The sequence below is a fragment of the Octodon degus genome, unplaced genomic scaffold (assembly GCF_000260255.1).
Source record: "Octodon degus isolate 3935 unplaced genomic scaffold, OctDeg1.0 scaffold00249, whole genome shotgun sequence".
Taxonomy (NCBI): domain Eukaryota; kingdom Metazoa; phylum Chordata; class Mammalia; order Rodentia; family Octodontidae; genus Octodon; species Octodon degus.
In genome coordinates, this window is record NW_004524825.1 from 1,959,625 (window position 1) to 1,971,945 (window position 12,321).

The window sequence follows — 12,321 nt, forward strand, 5'->3', positions numbered from 1 at the left end:
CCAAGGGCTGATCCCAGAGCCCTCACACTCACTTCCATGCCCTGGTCCCACTACGTTGCCCAGGCTTGAACCTATGATCTCTCTGCCTCAGCCCCTCAGAGTGGTGTGACTGCCACTGGGCCCGGCAGCCACCTCTTCCTAAGCTGTGTTTCCCTACTAGATGAAAGTAGGAAGCATGGGGACATCGAGGTGTGTTTAGGATACTTCATATTGAGAAAAATATATAGAGGAAAGATATTTTCTCTTTTGAGAAAATGCACAGAGTGGTGATTTTCTCACAGTAAAAGCCTCTCCCAACAGACGAGCATTGCTACCTGGGCCACTGTCATTTTGCTGAAGCCTGTGACAGAGCTGGGCGTGGCAGTATTCCCACATCACGCCAACACTCAGAAGGCTGGTGTGGGAGGGTCACAGAGCTGCGGGCCAGCCTAGGCTACGCAGCGAATTCAAGGCCAGCCTGAAGTGTGCAGCAGCCCCTGTCTCAAAAAGCAAGCAAACAAACAAAAATATGTGCAAAAAGTATGGACGTAAGGGAGATAAATATAGCCCAGTAAATTCTCCTAATGATGTGCCTTTGAACTTGACTTTGTTAGCAGAAACAGAACCCCTAAAACCAAACACAAAACTCCCAAACACAAAACTGAACCTGAAAGGTAATAAAGATAATTGGATAATAATTGTAATTGGGTAATAATTGTTACCCTATTATCTCTGTTACCTTTCTGTATTCAGAAATGAATTGCTGTAAACTACGTGAATGTCAAGAATCGCTCCAGGCACAAATAGACGAGAGATGGCGGAATCTCTACAGAATCCGTCAATACTTGCTAAATGCCAATGGTTTCTAAAGCCATGGCAAGGAAACAAAAGATTTAATCCACAGGGCATACGCAGTGCTCATTTAGACAATTTCTTTCCTTTCTTTTTTCTTTTCTCTTTCTTTCTTTCTTTCTTTCTTTCTTTCTTTCTTTCTTTCTTAATTTCTTTCTTCTTTCTCTAATCCATCCATCCATCCTTCCTTCCTTTGTTTGGCATAGGGTCTTGCTACGCAATTTGGACTCATAGTGATCTTCCTTGTCTCAGCCTCCCGAGCACTGGGACTACAGGCATGCACCCCCACACCCGGACTTGGTGGCTGGCTCGATGTTGGGCTGGCATAGCATGCGACACCAGGGATCAAACCCGGGGCCTTGTCTCAAAAAGTAAATAAACAAACAAAAATACAAATAAACAAAAATGGCCTCTGCTTCCTGGGCAGTTCTGGGCCAGCACAAACGGGCTGTTTTTTCTCCTGATTCTGGATGCAGTGCAGGAGAGAATGGGAAGGCCAAGGGTCTCTACTAAAACATGGAGTCTGTCAACGCAAATACTTAGGTTGCCACTTTCGAGCAACAAGTGGCTGGCTGAGTCTTCTGCCCACTGACAGGCCCAGTGTCTTTTTATTTTAGACAGAAACTCTCAGTCAAAATCACTAAAGCTGTGAGCAGTGCTGCATGCCTGTAATCCCTGCACTTTGGAAGGTGGACGTGGGAAAGATCGCGAGGTTGTCTCACCTGGCCCACTTAGCCCCTGCCTCAAAACACAGTTTTCAAAGGGGATAGGGTCATTGCTCAGCATAAAGGCTCTTGGCCCGATCCCCAGGCCTCACCCACACCACATACTCCGATGCTAGCTCACCTAACACACACACAGAAGCAGAGCAGAAGGTATCCCCGCTAAGCCCATCATCATAGTCATGGTGCTGTAAAGAACACTATGGCGGCGGCTATAGCCTATGGTAGGCAGCCCCCTCTGTGGTGACAGGAAACTTCTGGCTAGGAAAGTGGAGAAAATTTCTAGAGGTTTATGATTTTTTTTAATGTATTTGGTACAGGGTCTCACTATACAGCTCAGACTTGTAGTGATCTTCCTGTTTTCAGCCTCCTCAGTGCTGGGATTACAGGTATGTGCCACCACTCCCAGTCTTGGTAGATGGCTCAGCATGCTGGAGGGTGGAGCCGGTATGGATTGTGGAGCCAGGGATTGAAGCCCAGTCCCTGTGCTTACCTACGCCGGCACTTAGTCCACTGAGTGATCTCGCTGGCCCCTCTAGCACTTTAAACACGCTCACTTTACAGTGAAACATTGTAGCAGCCAGGTGTTGTGATGCACACCTACAACCCTAGCTCCGCAGGAGCCTAAGGCAGGATGATCACAAGGTGGTGCCCAGCCTTGACTTTGTGTCAAAAGAAAACATACAAAAGGGCTGGCTGGGGCTGTAGCACAGCTGAAGCGCTTGCCTAGCATGCGTGAGGTCCTAGGTTTAAACTTTAGTGATTCAATACAAAAACAAAAACAATTACAGCATTCACAGTGGCAAAGGAACTGAAGTTCAAAATACATGGTTTAGTAATTGAAAACAATATTAAAGCTGAGTTTAAAGACAACAATCTGACTCTGATAGTTTGCTTCATGTTTTAAAAAGCATAATAATAGTAAGCCTAAAAACAAACATTCGCTCGCTCTGGCTGTATCTTACCAGCGCTATTTCACTTACTTGTTGCTTGATTCTGGGGTTCCATCTAATGTAGTAATTCACCCAGAGTTCCAAGTGACGCATACTGGCAACTGGATATAAAACTCGATTGATTTCTTTTGTATAGAAGGGGTTTTTGAATTTCTCTTTATTGTTGTTGATCATTGACCATAAAGAAACTGTTCTTTCTGGCACTTTCTAGAGAGAAAAAGAAAGTGGAAAGCTTAAGCAAACCTGGCAATGCACAGACCTTTCTGCAGCCGCTGGCAGTACAGTTCAGAAGCATCCGGATCGCACACTTCCACGGTCCCCAGAAGAGCTCCCAGCGAGCGCTCCCAGCCATTTACTGGTATTTGCATAGCTAATGGCGTAGCTCAAGAGCCACTGTTTCTGCCAGAAGACGGGCACAGGATCCTACATCATTAAAAGTAACTCACTGACCTAAGGAAAATATTCCCAGCTTAGGCAAAACACTTAGGAACAGATGGGTGGCCTGCTCTTTAATTCAGCGAAAAGAAAAATTATCATAAGGTCCCACTGACTTTTAAAAATTTCTCTATTTCTTATAGAAAGACAAAATTTTAGCCTGTGTCTCCTTGACAGCAGGCATTTGGACATAAAGTTATTTTAATCAACCATCCAGATGCTTAATCTACATCATATCAACATGGAGATATTTGCAAACATCTGGATAACTGCACAGTCTTCACTTTTTAGCTTGGTGTCCATTAATGCATAAAAATGTTCCCATTTTCACTGCTTTTGAATTAGAGCTCTTTACCAAATTTTGAGCATAAATGAGAAAAAAATGAAGCTGGGAAAAACATTCAAGATTTAAAATTATCAATGGTGAAATTTGAAACTCTCCCTAGTAATAACTTCATTGAGGTAATAGTATTAAAAACTGTAAGTTAGGGCTGGAGAGATGGCTCAGTGGTCTAAGGCACCTACTTAGAACAAGCTTAGCAAGGCATCAGGGACCACGGTTCTATCCCCCAGCACCACATGCCAGCCCCGCCCCCTGGTGGGCTGAGCTGGCCACACACACACACCACACGCACTCTCTCTCTCTCTCAAATAAATAAAAATTATTAAAAAAAACTGTAAGTTAAAAAGAACACTCAAAATGAGCAAACAAAAATCTAACAGCTTCATTAATATGACAGTATTGACAGCCCAAAACTTCACTGGTTCCTTTGACATATAAAAATCTGGATCGCGTGTGTTTATTTTTATGTGCACACATAGTTCTAAGCAGTCAATATTTTAAACAATTTTGTGGAAAGAAAATAATCTTTCACCTCTCCCCAGAAGCCACCGCATTTGACTTTTTCCAGCTTTCCTTAACTATGACTGACATGTAAACAATCCCGTCTAAGCTACACAACATGACTCATTCATGGCGTATGGACTGAGTGACTGATTGCTTGGAGATAGGGTCTGGCTATGATGCTCTGGCCGGCCCTGAATCCCTGGATGCAAGTAACCCTCTTGCGTCAGCCTCGAGAGTAGTTGGGCCTACAGGTGTGCACAGCCAACATGAGATTTTGATATATGCAAACAGGTTAATTAACATACAGGTCCCCTCACACAGTTACTGGTTTTCTGGTGGTGAAAACACTTGCTATCCGCTCCCTCACCAAATCTGATGTATAAAGCACAGTCACTACCTCCTCTTTTTCCTCACCTGCGTAGCCCCTGATAACTATCTGTCTACGCTCTGCTGCCACAGGTGCAACTTTCATTTGCATTCTGCACCTAAGGCAAACAAACGTTGTCTTTTGGGGTCCGGCTTATTTCATATAGCGGAATGATCTCTAGTTCCATCCACATTGCTACACAGGAAAGGTTTTGTTCCTTTGGCTGGCCGAGCAGTACCCCGTGGTGCAGGTGCCCCGCATTTGCTCCACCCATTCACCATTTCTCGGCAACTGTTAATAGAGCGGCAAGGACCACACTTGTCTCTTGGACATAATGATTGTATTTCCTATGGACACAAACCCAGGAGTGGGCCTGCTGGATCACGTGACACTTCTAGGTTAGACTTTTAGAATGTTTAATTGGCATGCAAAAATGTTGTCCCTATTCATACAGTTCCATGTTGTATTTTAATATATATACACACTAGAAAGGTTAAATCGGGTTAAATGGGTCTATCTCTTCAAATATGTATCATTTCTTTATGGTCAAAACTTTCAAAATTCTCCCAGCTTTCAGAAACACAATACATTATCTTTAATTTTCATTTTTTTTTAATTTTTTAAAGCAGAAGCACAATACATTCTCTTCTGTGTGTAGTCACTGTGCTGTGTGACAGCACACCAGAGCTTCTTGTCCAATCTGTGACTGTGGCATAGTACCCCCGACCAACCTTCCTCCATCTCCCTTCCCTGCTCTCCTAACCTCAGGAACAGCACTCCACTCTCAGCTGCCGTGAAATCCACTGTTTAGATTCCACACAGGCGTCTTCCGGCAACTGCTTTATTTCACTCAACACAATCGACTCCATTTTCATCCATTTGTAGCAAACAGGGATTTAATTTTTTATAGCTGAATACTACGCAGATTGTTTCCATTTCTTGGCTACCTTGCCTAGTGTTATGAGGAAAATGAGAACGCACACGCCTCTTCCCCGGACAGTCTTCATTTCCTGCAGGCATTCACCCAGGAGTGGGATCGCTGGGTCACATGGCGGCTTTCTTTTCAGTGTGCTGAGGAAGCGCCACACTGTCTTGCATAGTGGCTATTATCAATTTGTGCTTTTAAGTGGTTTATTGGGTACTTCTCTCCACCTCTCGGAATAACATGCTTTCATTGTTACCCCCATTACGAGCATTACCTACTGACGCTGGCACAATGAGAAAGTGTGTGCTTCCCACTTCTGCCACACGTACACGCTTTCTCTATTTTTTCTGTGACATTATTGCCAATACACAGCATAGCTTTGATTAGATCTGCTTTTAGCAGGCAGATTCCAATGACTAAGCAAGCACTATTTACAGCTGGGGCGTGCAGGCCCTGTGCAGAGATGACTGTCCTTTTCCCGCACATATCTCTCATTTCCACTTGATATCCCAACTGTCTCTTGTTTATTTTTCGTGGCACTTACTGACTCAACCTCAAACTCTCCCTCCCATATGTCCTTCTCCCTCAAGATGGTCGGGCACATGGGGTGCTCTGCGTTTCCTCTTCAGAGGGGCTCTAAGCTGGCCCAATTGCCCCAACCCTTGTGGCCCGTTAGCATCAAGGGTCTCTTTTCTGTGCCACTCCACAGGTGCCCTCCACCTTGCTCTAGGCCAGTGATGGCAAGCCTTTCGGAGCTTTCAGTGGTACAAATGGCCTGCAGTGGCACACGTGCTATAGATTCACCGCCACTGCTCTAGGCAGGCTTCCTGTGTTCATGGAGTGCATACTCCAGTCGCCTCCAGAGAGAGCAAGGAGCAGGACGTATTCCTGACAGCACTCTTTTTAAAGAATGTCTCTGTTCTCGCTTCACTTTTCGCTGATAATTTGGTGACTGTACATATTAACCACTTGCCTGTCACTGGGCCACAATATCCAACAGCCACAATTTAAAGGAGAGGTTTCACGCTGCTCAGTTTCCAGGGGGCTCAGCTCATGCTCGGCTGGCTCCCTGGCTCTCAGGGCATGGAGGAAGGGCACGGAGGACAGCTGCTCACCCCACGGCTGCCAGGAAGCAGAGGGAGAAGGGAGGAGCCAGCGACGAGAGTACGTCTTTGCAGGACACGCTTCTTCCAACCCGGCCCCACCTCCACACACACGAGGTTTTTGGGGGAATTTTAGATCTCAACCACTACAAAAAGCTAGGTAGAAGACACTTTCATTTAAAATTCTGAATGCAGGGCCAGGCAAATAGCTCAGTGGATTAGGTTCGATTTTCGGACATGCTGTGCCAGCCCTGCCTCTGGGGCGCACTGATACGGCCATTGAGACTAAGTGTGGTGATGTGCACCTGTAGTCCCAGTGCTTGGGAGGCTGGAAACAGGAGAATCACTATGAGTTTGATCTAGCAGTGAGACCCTGAACACCCTGTAGACCCTTCCCTAAAATAAAGAAAAAATAAAATAAAATAAAATTTTGAATGCAATGTTTTACTGACTACTAACTTCCAATATTGCTAGGAAGAAAGTCTAATTTCTGTTTCTTTGCATATACAGGTTGAATATCTCTTACTGTGTTCTTGGGACCAGAAGTGTTCTGGATTTAGTTGTTTTCAGATTTGGGGATATTTGTATCTACATAATGAGATTTCCTGGGGATGGAATGCAAGTCTAAACATGAAATTCAGGGACGATTTCCATATACTTTACACACATAGCCTAGAGGTAACATTATACAGCATTTCAGCGTGCCTGCGTCTTGCCTGTGACCCGTCACATGAAGTCAGGTGTGGAACTTTCTACTGTCATGTCCATGCTCAACAGTTTTGGATTCCAGAGCACTGTGAATTTTTGGATTAGGGATGCTTAACCTATAATCCATTCCTTTTGAATTATGGGGTCTTTTCTTTGGCCCTGGTGATTTGTTGCCCTCTGGCTTATTTCCTCTTTGTGTGACTCCTGTTATTTGGATATTGGACCTCAAAGACTCGCTACACAGTTTGCACTCTTAGTGATCCTCCTGTTTCAGCCTGCCCAGTGCTGGGATTACAGATGTGTGCCACGACTTAGGCCTTGGTGGCCAGCTTGCTGTGCCCTGGGGTGGGCCAGCGTGGCATATGGTACCAGGGATTGAACCTGGGTCCCTGTGCTTGCCATGCAGCTGCTTAGACCGCTGAGCTAGCTTGCTGGCCCCTAAGTTTCTTCTTGTCATTTTCTCTGTTTATATGCAGTGCTTTCTGGGAGATATTTCCAACCTGATCTTGCAACTCTTCTGAGATTTTTAGTTTCAAACTTCATTTTTGATCTGTAAATGTTCTTTCTAAGTCATATCTCATTTGTGGTACCAATGTTTTTCTTATCTTTCTTGGGCTACTGAATGGAGGTTTCTTATCTGTGTCCCTTCCCCTACGTGGAAACCTTTCCTCTCAGCTCCTTTTTCTCCTTCTTGGATGTCTGCTATTATTTAAGAGCAGAGAAGTGAAAAGATTCCTGGGGAGCTCTGACATGCTAAATGTTATTATGTGTGGGCTTCCCTGTGGGGAATACCTACTTTCTTGTTGAGACCTTTAGGTCCTTCTTCTTATAAAACTCAGTTTCTCCAGAAGTAATTTTAAAAATTGAAGTAAAACTCATGTATGCTAAGAGTTATCATTTGCACACTGTACAATCCAGCAGCTTCTAATCTCTTCACAATACTGTGCAGTTACCCACTTCTATCAGGTTCCGACATTCTTTTACATCAGAAATTCCACAGGCCCTAACGAGATGCTCCCTGCTCTCCTCTAGCCCCTGGAGACCGATCTCCCCTCAGTGCCCGCAGAGCAGCCAGTTCTGGATACCTGGCACAGATGGAACTGTACAGTAGGGGGGCTTCTGGACCTAGTTGCTTTCACTGGGAATAAAGATTTCAAGGTTCATTCATACTGTACTATGTACCAGTAATTGTTTTGGCTGAATACTACTCCATCACATGGATATGGACAGAGCCATTTGGTTCATCATCCATCCCCCTGAGAGATATCTGGATTATTCCCATCCTTTGTCTACTGTGAACACATACACATGCAAGCTTTTGTTTCAACCAGTTTTCAGTACATGCCTGGGAGTGAAATTTCTGGGATAACTCTATATTTTGCTGCACCACTGGCCACCCCTTCTGGCCATTTCTGAGGCCCCCTTCCTCGCCGACAGGGATGCTTCTTTTACATCCCTACATGGACAGCAAGGACTTGGGTCTGGAATGCCAGGGATGGTGGACGGTCTAGGGCTACCAGAGCGTGGCATATCTCCAGCCAGCCTCTCTCCAGAAGGGGCCTCTACCTGAATCCTTAGCTGTGAGAGGGAAGGAGGAGACCCACACAGCTCCTCCTGAACAGGCCTTCCTTCGGTCATCCTCCCCTTCAGCCCCAGATCCCTCCCTGGCAGATGGCATCCGTGTGTCCCCCACAGGGCCTGTAGCACAAAGTAGGCTGCTCCTCAGCTTCAACACTCACCGCTGTTTGAGATTTGCTTTTCCCAAGCTCAGTTCTTTCCTGCTCATCTCCTGACTTTCCAGTTTCTAAATGTTTGGCATTACCTCCTCTCACCTTTTCTCTATTCTTACAGGTTTATGCTCTTTAGACAATTCCTTTTATTGACACTTTTACGGAGTTTTGGGAGAGAGATGCTGCATACTTTCAAAGTTGTCCTGCTCCTTGAGGGTAAAGCTGGTGTCTTCCGGGCAACCATACTCCTATCGCATGGCAGATTAGATACATTTTGCCAATGCTTTACAAAAGCCATTAGCATTTTTACTCACTTGTCTTTCCCGAGCAGATTCACAGTTGAATAAGAAAGTACCAAATCGGCAACTATACAGATGATCCAAAATTGTAATCAAAAAGCGTTCATTGAATTCAAAAGCTGTAGGGAACTAAAAAACAAATAAGGAAGCAAGCATGAAAGAGTGAGACTAATCCTTCTAAAGGGGTAACAAAACACGGTTGCACTGTGTGCCCTGGGAAGGACAGCGAAGGCAGCAGCCTACATGCACCCTCGAGCTCAGTTTTTGCAATTATAGGACTGAGAAGTTTAGATAAGGGTCAAGTAAATGAATAAAGATGAAAAGGTGGGCAAAGTTCAATTTTATGGGCTTGGCTGGGTATACAGGGTTGGTTAATTGTGTAGGGTGTTATGAGTTTGTAGCCATGGCAGTTTACAATGCATACAAAACACAACTTGGAATTTTCAGTTCCATTGATCTTCCACTAGTACAAGTGATGCAGTTAGAAATTTAATTCTTGGGCTGGGGAGATAGCTCAGTAGAATAATGCCTGCCTGGCAAGTGCAGGGTCCTGAGTTCAACCCCCAACCCCCAGTACCACAAAAAAAAAAATTAATTCTTAAAACTTTATTATGGAGAATTCCAGATACAGCAATAGTAGCAGCAATAAAAATTGAACCCCTATAACAACTGTGTTAAATCTTATTAATTTTTTGAAGAAATTGATATAAATAAGTAACTTGAAACACAACACATTCTTAAGCTTCATGTCTTTGAATATTATTCAAGTGGAATAATAAATATAATGAAAGAGAAGTTCAACATTTTTTCCTCTGCCTTGGGGGACTTTTAGGTTGATCTTTTTGCTAAAATAAATGCTGTTTTGTGAACTTTAAAAAAAAACCCCTGAATCCCTATGTTCCCACCCTTCAAATACGGTCACTCTTCTTGTCTCTTAAGCTCTGCTCTGCATCATTCAAGGGGCAAATCCCAAGTGTTAAAACAGAGTACTTAAGCTAACCACTGAGGCAAGTGTCATTTCCCTGCAATGTATTCCTTACCTGTTTTGACATCTGCCATACACAGTCAATAAACTGGAGAAAAATGGGAGATCGGTCAGCGTCGGCGTGGTTTTTATCACCATGACCTATTCTCTAAAATGAAGTGGTGGAGATGACTTGTATTAATTAATGGGCATAAAACTGAGAAAGCATATAATTGATAAAATGTAATAGTACAACTTCTTGGAGAATAGTATATGTTTCCACGGAAATATAATACTGTATTACAGAATAATAGCAGGTTTTATCATCATAGAAATTAAGCATATAAATTTCTATAAAATACCACTAAAATTGGCAAAGCATCCATCCTCTGTGGCTGATACAGTGATTGCATAGATTAGAATTCTGTAAAGTCCTGCACAGTTGCACATAGAATGGCATAGATGGCCCTGCACAATGTATTCCAATACATCTAAAGAAGTCTTTACAGTCATGACTAGACAACCCCCAAGGTTCAAGTTGAAATCATGTCAGATATCATTACTAGAATTAAAATGTATTTTTCTCATAAAATCAAGACAAACCTCCAAATCTCACAATACATTCATCTAGTAAGCTGCGATTCTTCCTGCTTGAGAATGCTTTCACGCTACTTATGGAATGTAGACGAAGGCTGAGAGAGGACAGAGCAGTGTTTCTGAACGTGATTTATGGATCCCCTCTAGAGAAACTACTGGGGAACTGGCTAAAAATATTAATTCAAGGGGCACCTGGAAAAAGGACCCGATAAGGGGAATTTTAACAGGTTGTGTTGAAAATGTAAAAATTGTGTATCTGAGAATAATAATATAAAACCTCAAACAAAAGTCTGACATTTGTATAAAATACATTTGGACTAATAGCTAAATTACTAGTTCAGAGAAAATTGTCATCCCATCTTCTCTCTTTTCTGCAATTTCAGTGTAAGCATTTCCTGGCAGAGGCTCTTACTGTCAAGTGAAACATAGATAAATGCATCTCCCAAGATCTTCAGCAACCCAAGGCAGCACACCTGTAAAGTGCTTTTCACTTCCTCGCTGCAGATTTTCACCTTAGTACTATGTGGTGCAACAACTAGTTTGCTAAATCTCAAATACAAGTGATCTGATTTTTTTAAGAACAGCTTTATTCTTTACTTACAGATGCAAATTTATGTCCGAAACTTATCCATTCTTTTTGTACCAGGATTTCGAACCCTTCGATGCTCCTGTAGAAGCTGTCCAGCATCAGCATGGCCAGGGAAGTCAGTTGAGCGGTCCTGTCCCAGCCGTCACTGCAATGCACGAGCACTGAGCTCTTACCTGAAGAAACTTTGTCTGCAACTTGAATAGCTCCTGTCAGCACCAGCTGCCGGAGAAGAAGGTGCAAGTTAGGAGGCGTGCTCAGGTCCTGCTTGCGGCTGAACATGTACTTCTGAACCCTAGCAAAGGCCTGCTTTAAAATATCAAGCAGTGACTAGAACAGACAGGGACAAAAGAATGAAACACCAGAGGCTGTGTGGGGTGTTCATCTTCCTCTGTCCACGCACAACATGTTCGGATGTGCTCAGGGGTTAAAAACAAGGCCAAACTGTGTTTTCATGGATGTGATTGTAACTGACTGCTCTGTCCGCTGTAATGAATACAGCCAGGTGATTTGAACAATAGAAACCCTGGAAGCAGAAGTCCACAATGGAGATACTGGCAGAACTAGGCTCCCGCAGGACCCTTCTACAGCCCCTCTCTCAGCAGCTGTGTTTCACAACAGTATAACTTCTGTCTTCAAACGGCATGACACCTGTGGGCCTGTCAGTGACCAAATGTTCTCTTTCTAGCCTCTTTAACAAATAGTGTTGGAAAAACTGGCTCTCTACATGCTGAAAACTAAAACTTGACCCAGCTCTATCACCATGCCCTAAGCTAAAGTCAAAATGGATTAAAGATCTAAACATTAAAGCAGAGACTCTAAATCTCCTGGAAGAGAAAGTAGGAGGAACTCTTGAAGACACAGGGGTAGGCAAAGAGTTCAAGAACAAAAACGAAATCACATGGGTAATACTTGAAGGAATTAATAACTGGGACCTGCTCTTATTTATAAGTTTTTACATGTCAAAAAAAATTACCAACAAAGTGAAAAGACAACCCTCAAATTTGGAAAAAATCTTAACAAATAAGCACTCAGACAAAGGTCTGCTCTCTAGAATTTATAGAGAACTAAAAAACATTAGGGCCCCAAAATTTAAAGACCCAATCCAGAAATGGACATCCGAGATGAACACACACTTCTCAGAGGACAAAATTATAGAAGCGAATAAATATATGAACAACTGCTCCACATCACTTGCCATCCATGAAATGCAAATTAAAACAACACTGAGATACCATCTCACCCCAGAAAGAA

General features: G+C 43.5%; 1 protein-coding gene across 6 annotated transcripts in view; it reads right to left on the reverse strand.

Moving 5' to 3' along the window:
* The window catches only part of Mtm1 (myotubularin 1), a 151,141-nt gene that overhangs the window by 36,561 nt on the left and 102,259 nt on the right, over positions 1 to 12,321 (reverse strand). For all 6 annotated transcript variants that reach the window (XM_023706286.1, XM_004646009.2, XM_023706285.1 and 3 more), the window contains 4 exons: positions 11,083 to 11,289; positions 9,961 to 10,053; positions 8,936 to 9,049; positions 2,537 to 2,713 (listed from right to left, as the gene is read on the reverse strand). In XM_023706286.1, the coding sequence (XP_023562054.1) occupies positions 2,537 to 2,713; positions 8,936 to 9,049; positions 9,961 to 10,053; positions 11,083 to 11,289 (591 nt within the window). The remainder of the gene's footprint in view (positions 1 to 2,536; positions 2,714 to 8,935; positions 9,050 to 9,960; positions 10,054 to 11,082; positions 11,290 to 12,321) is intronic.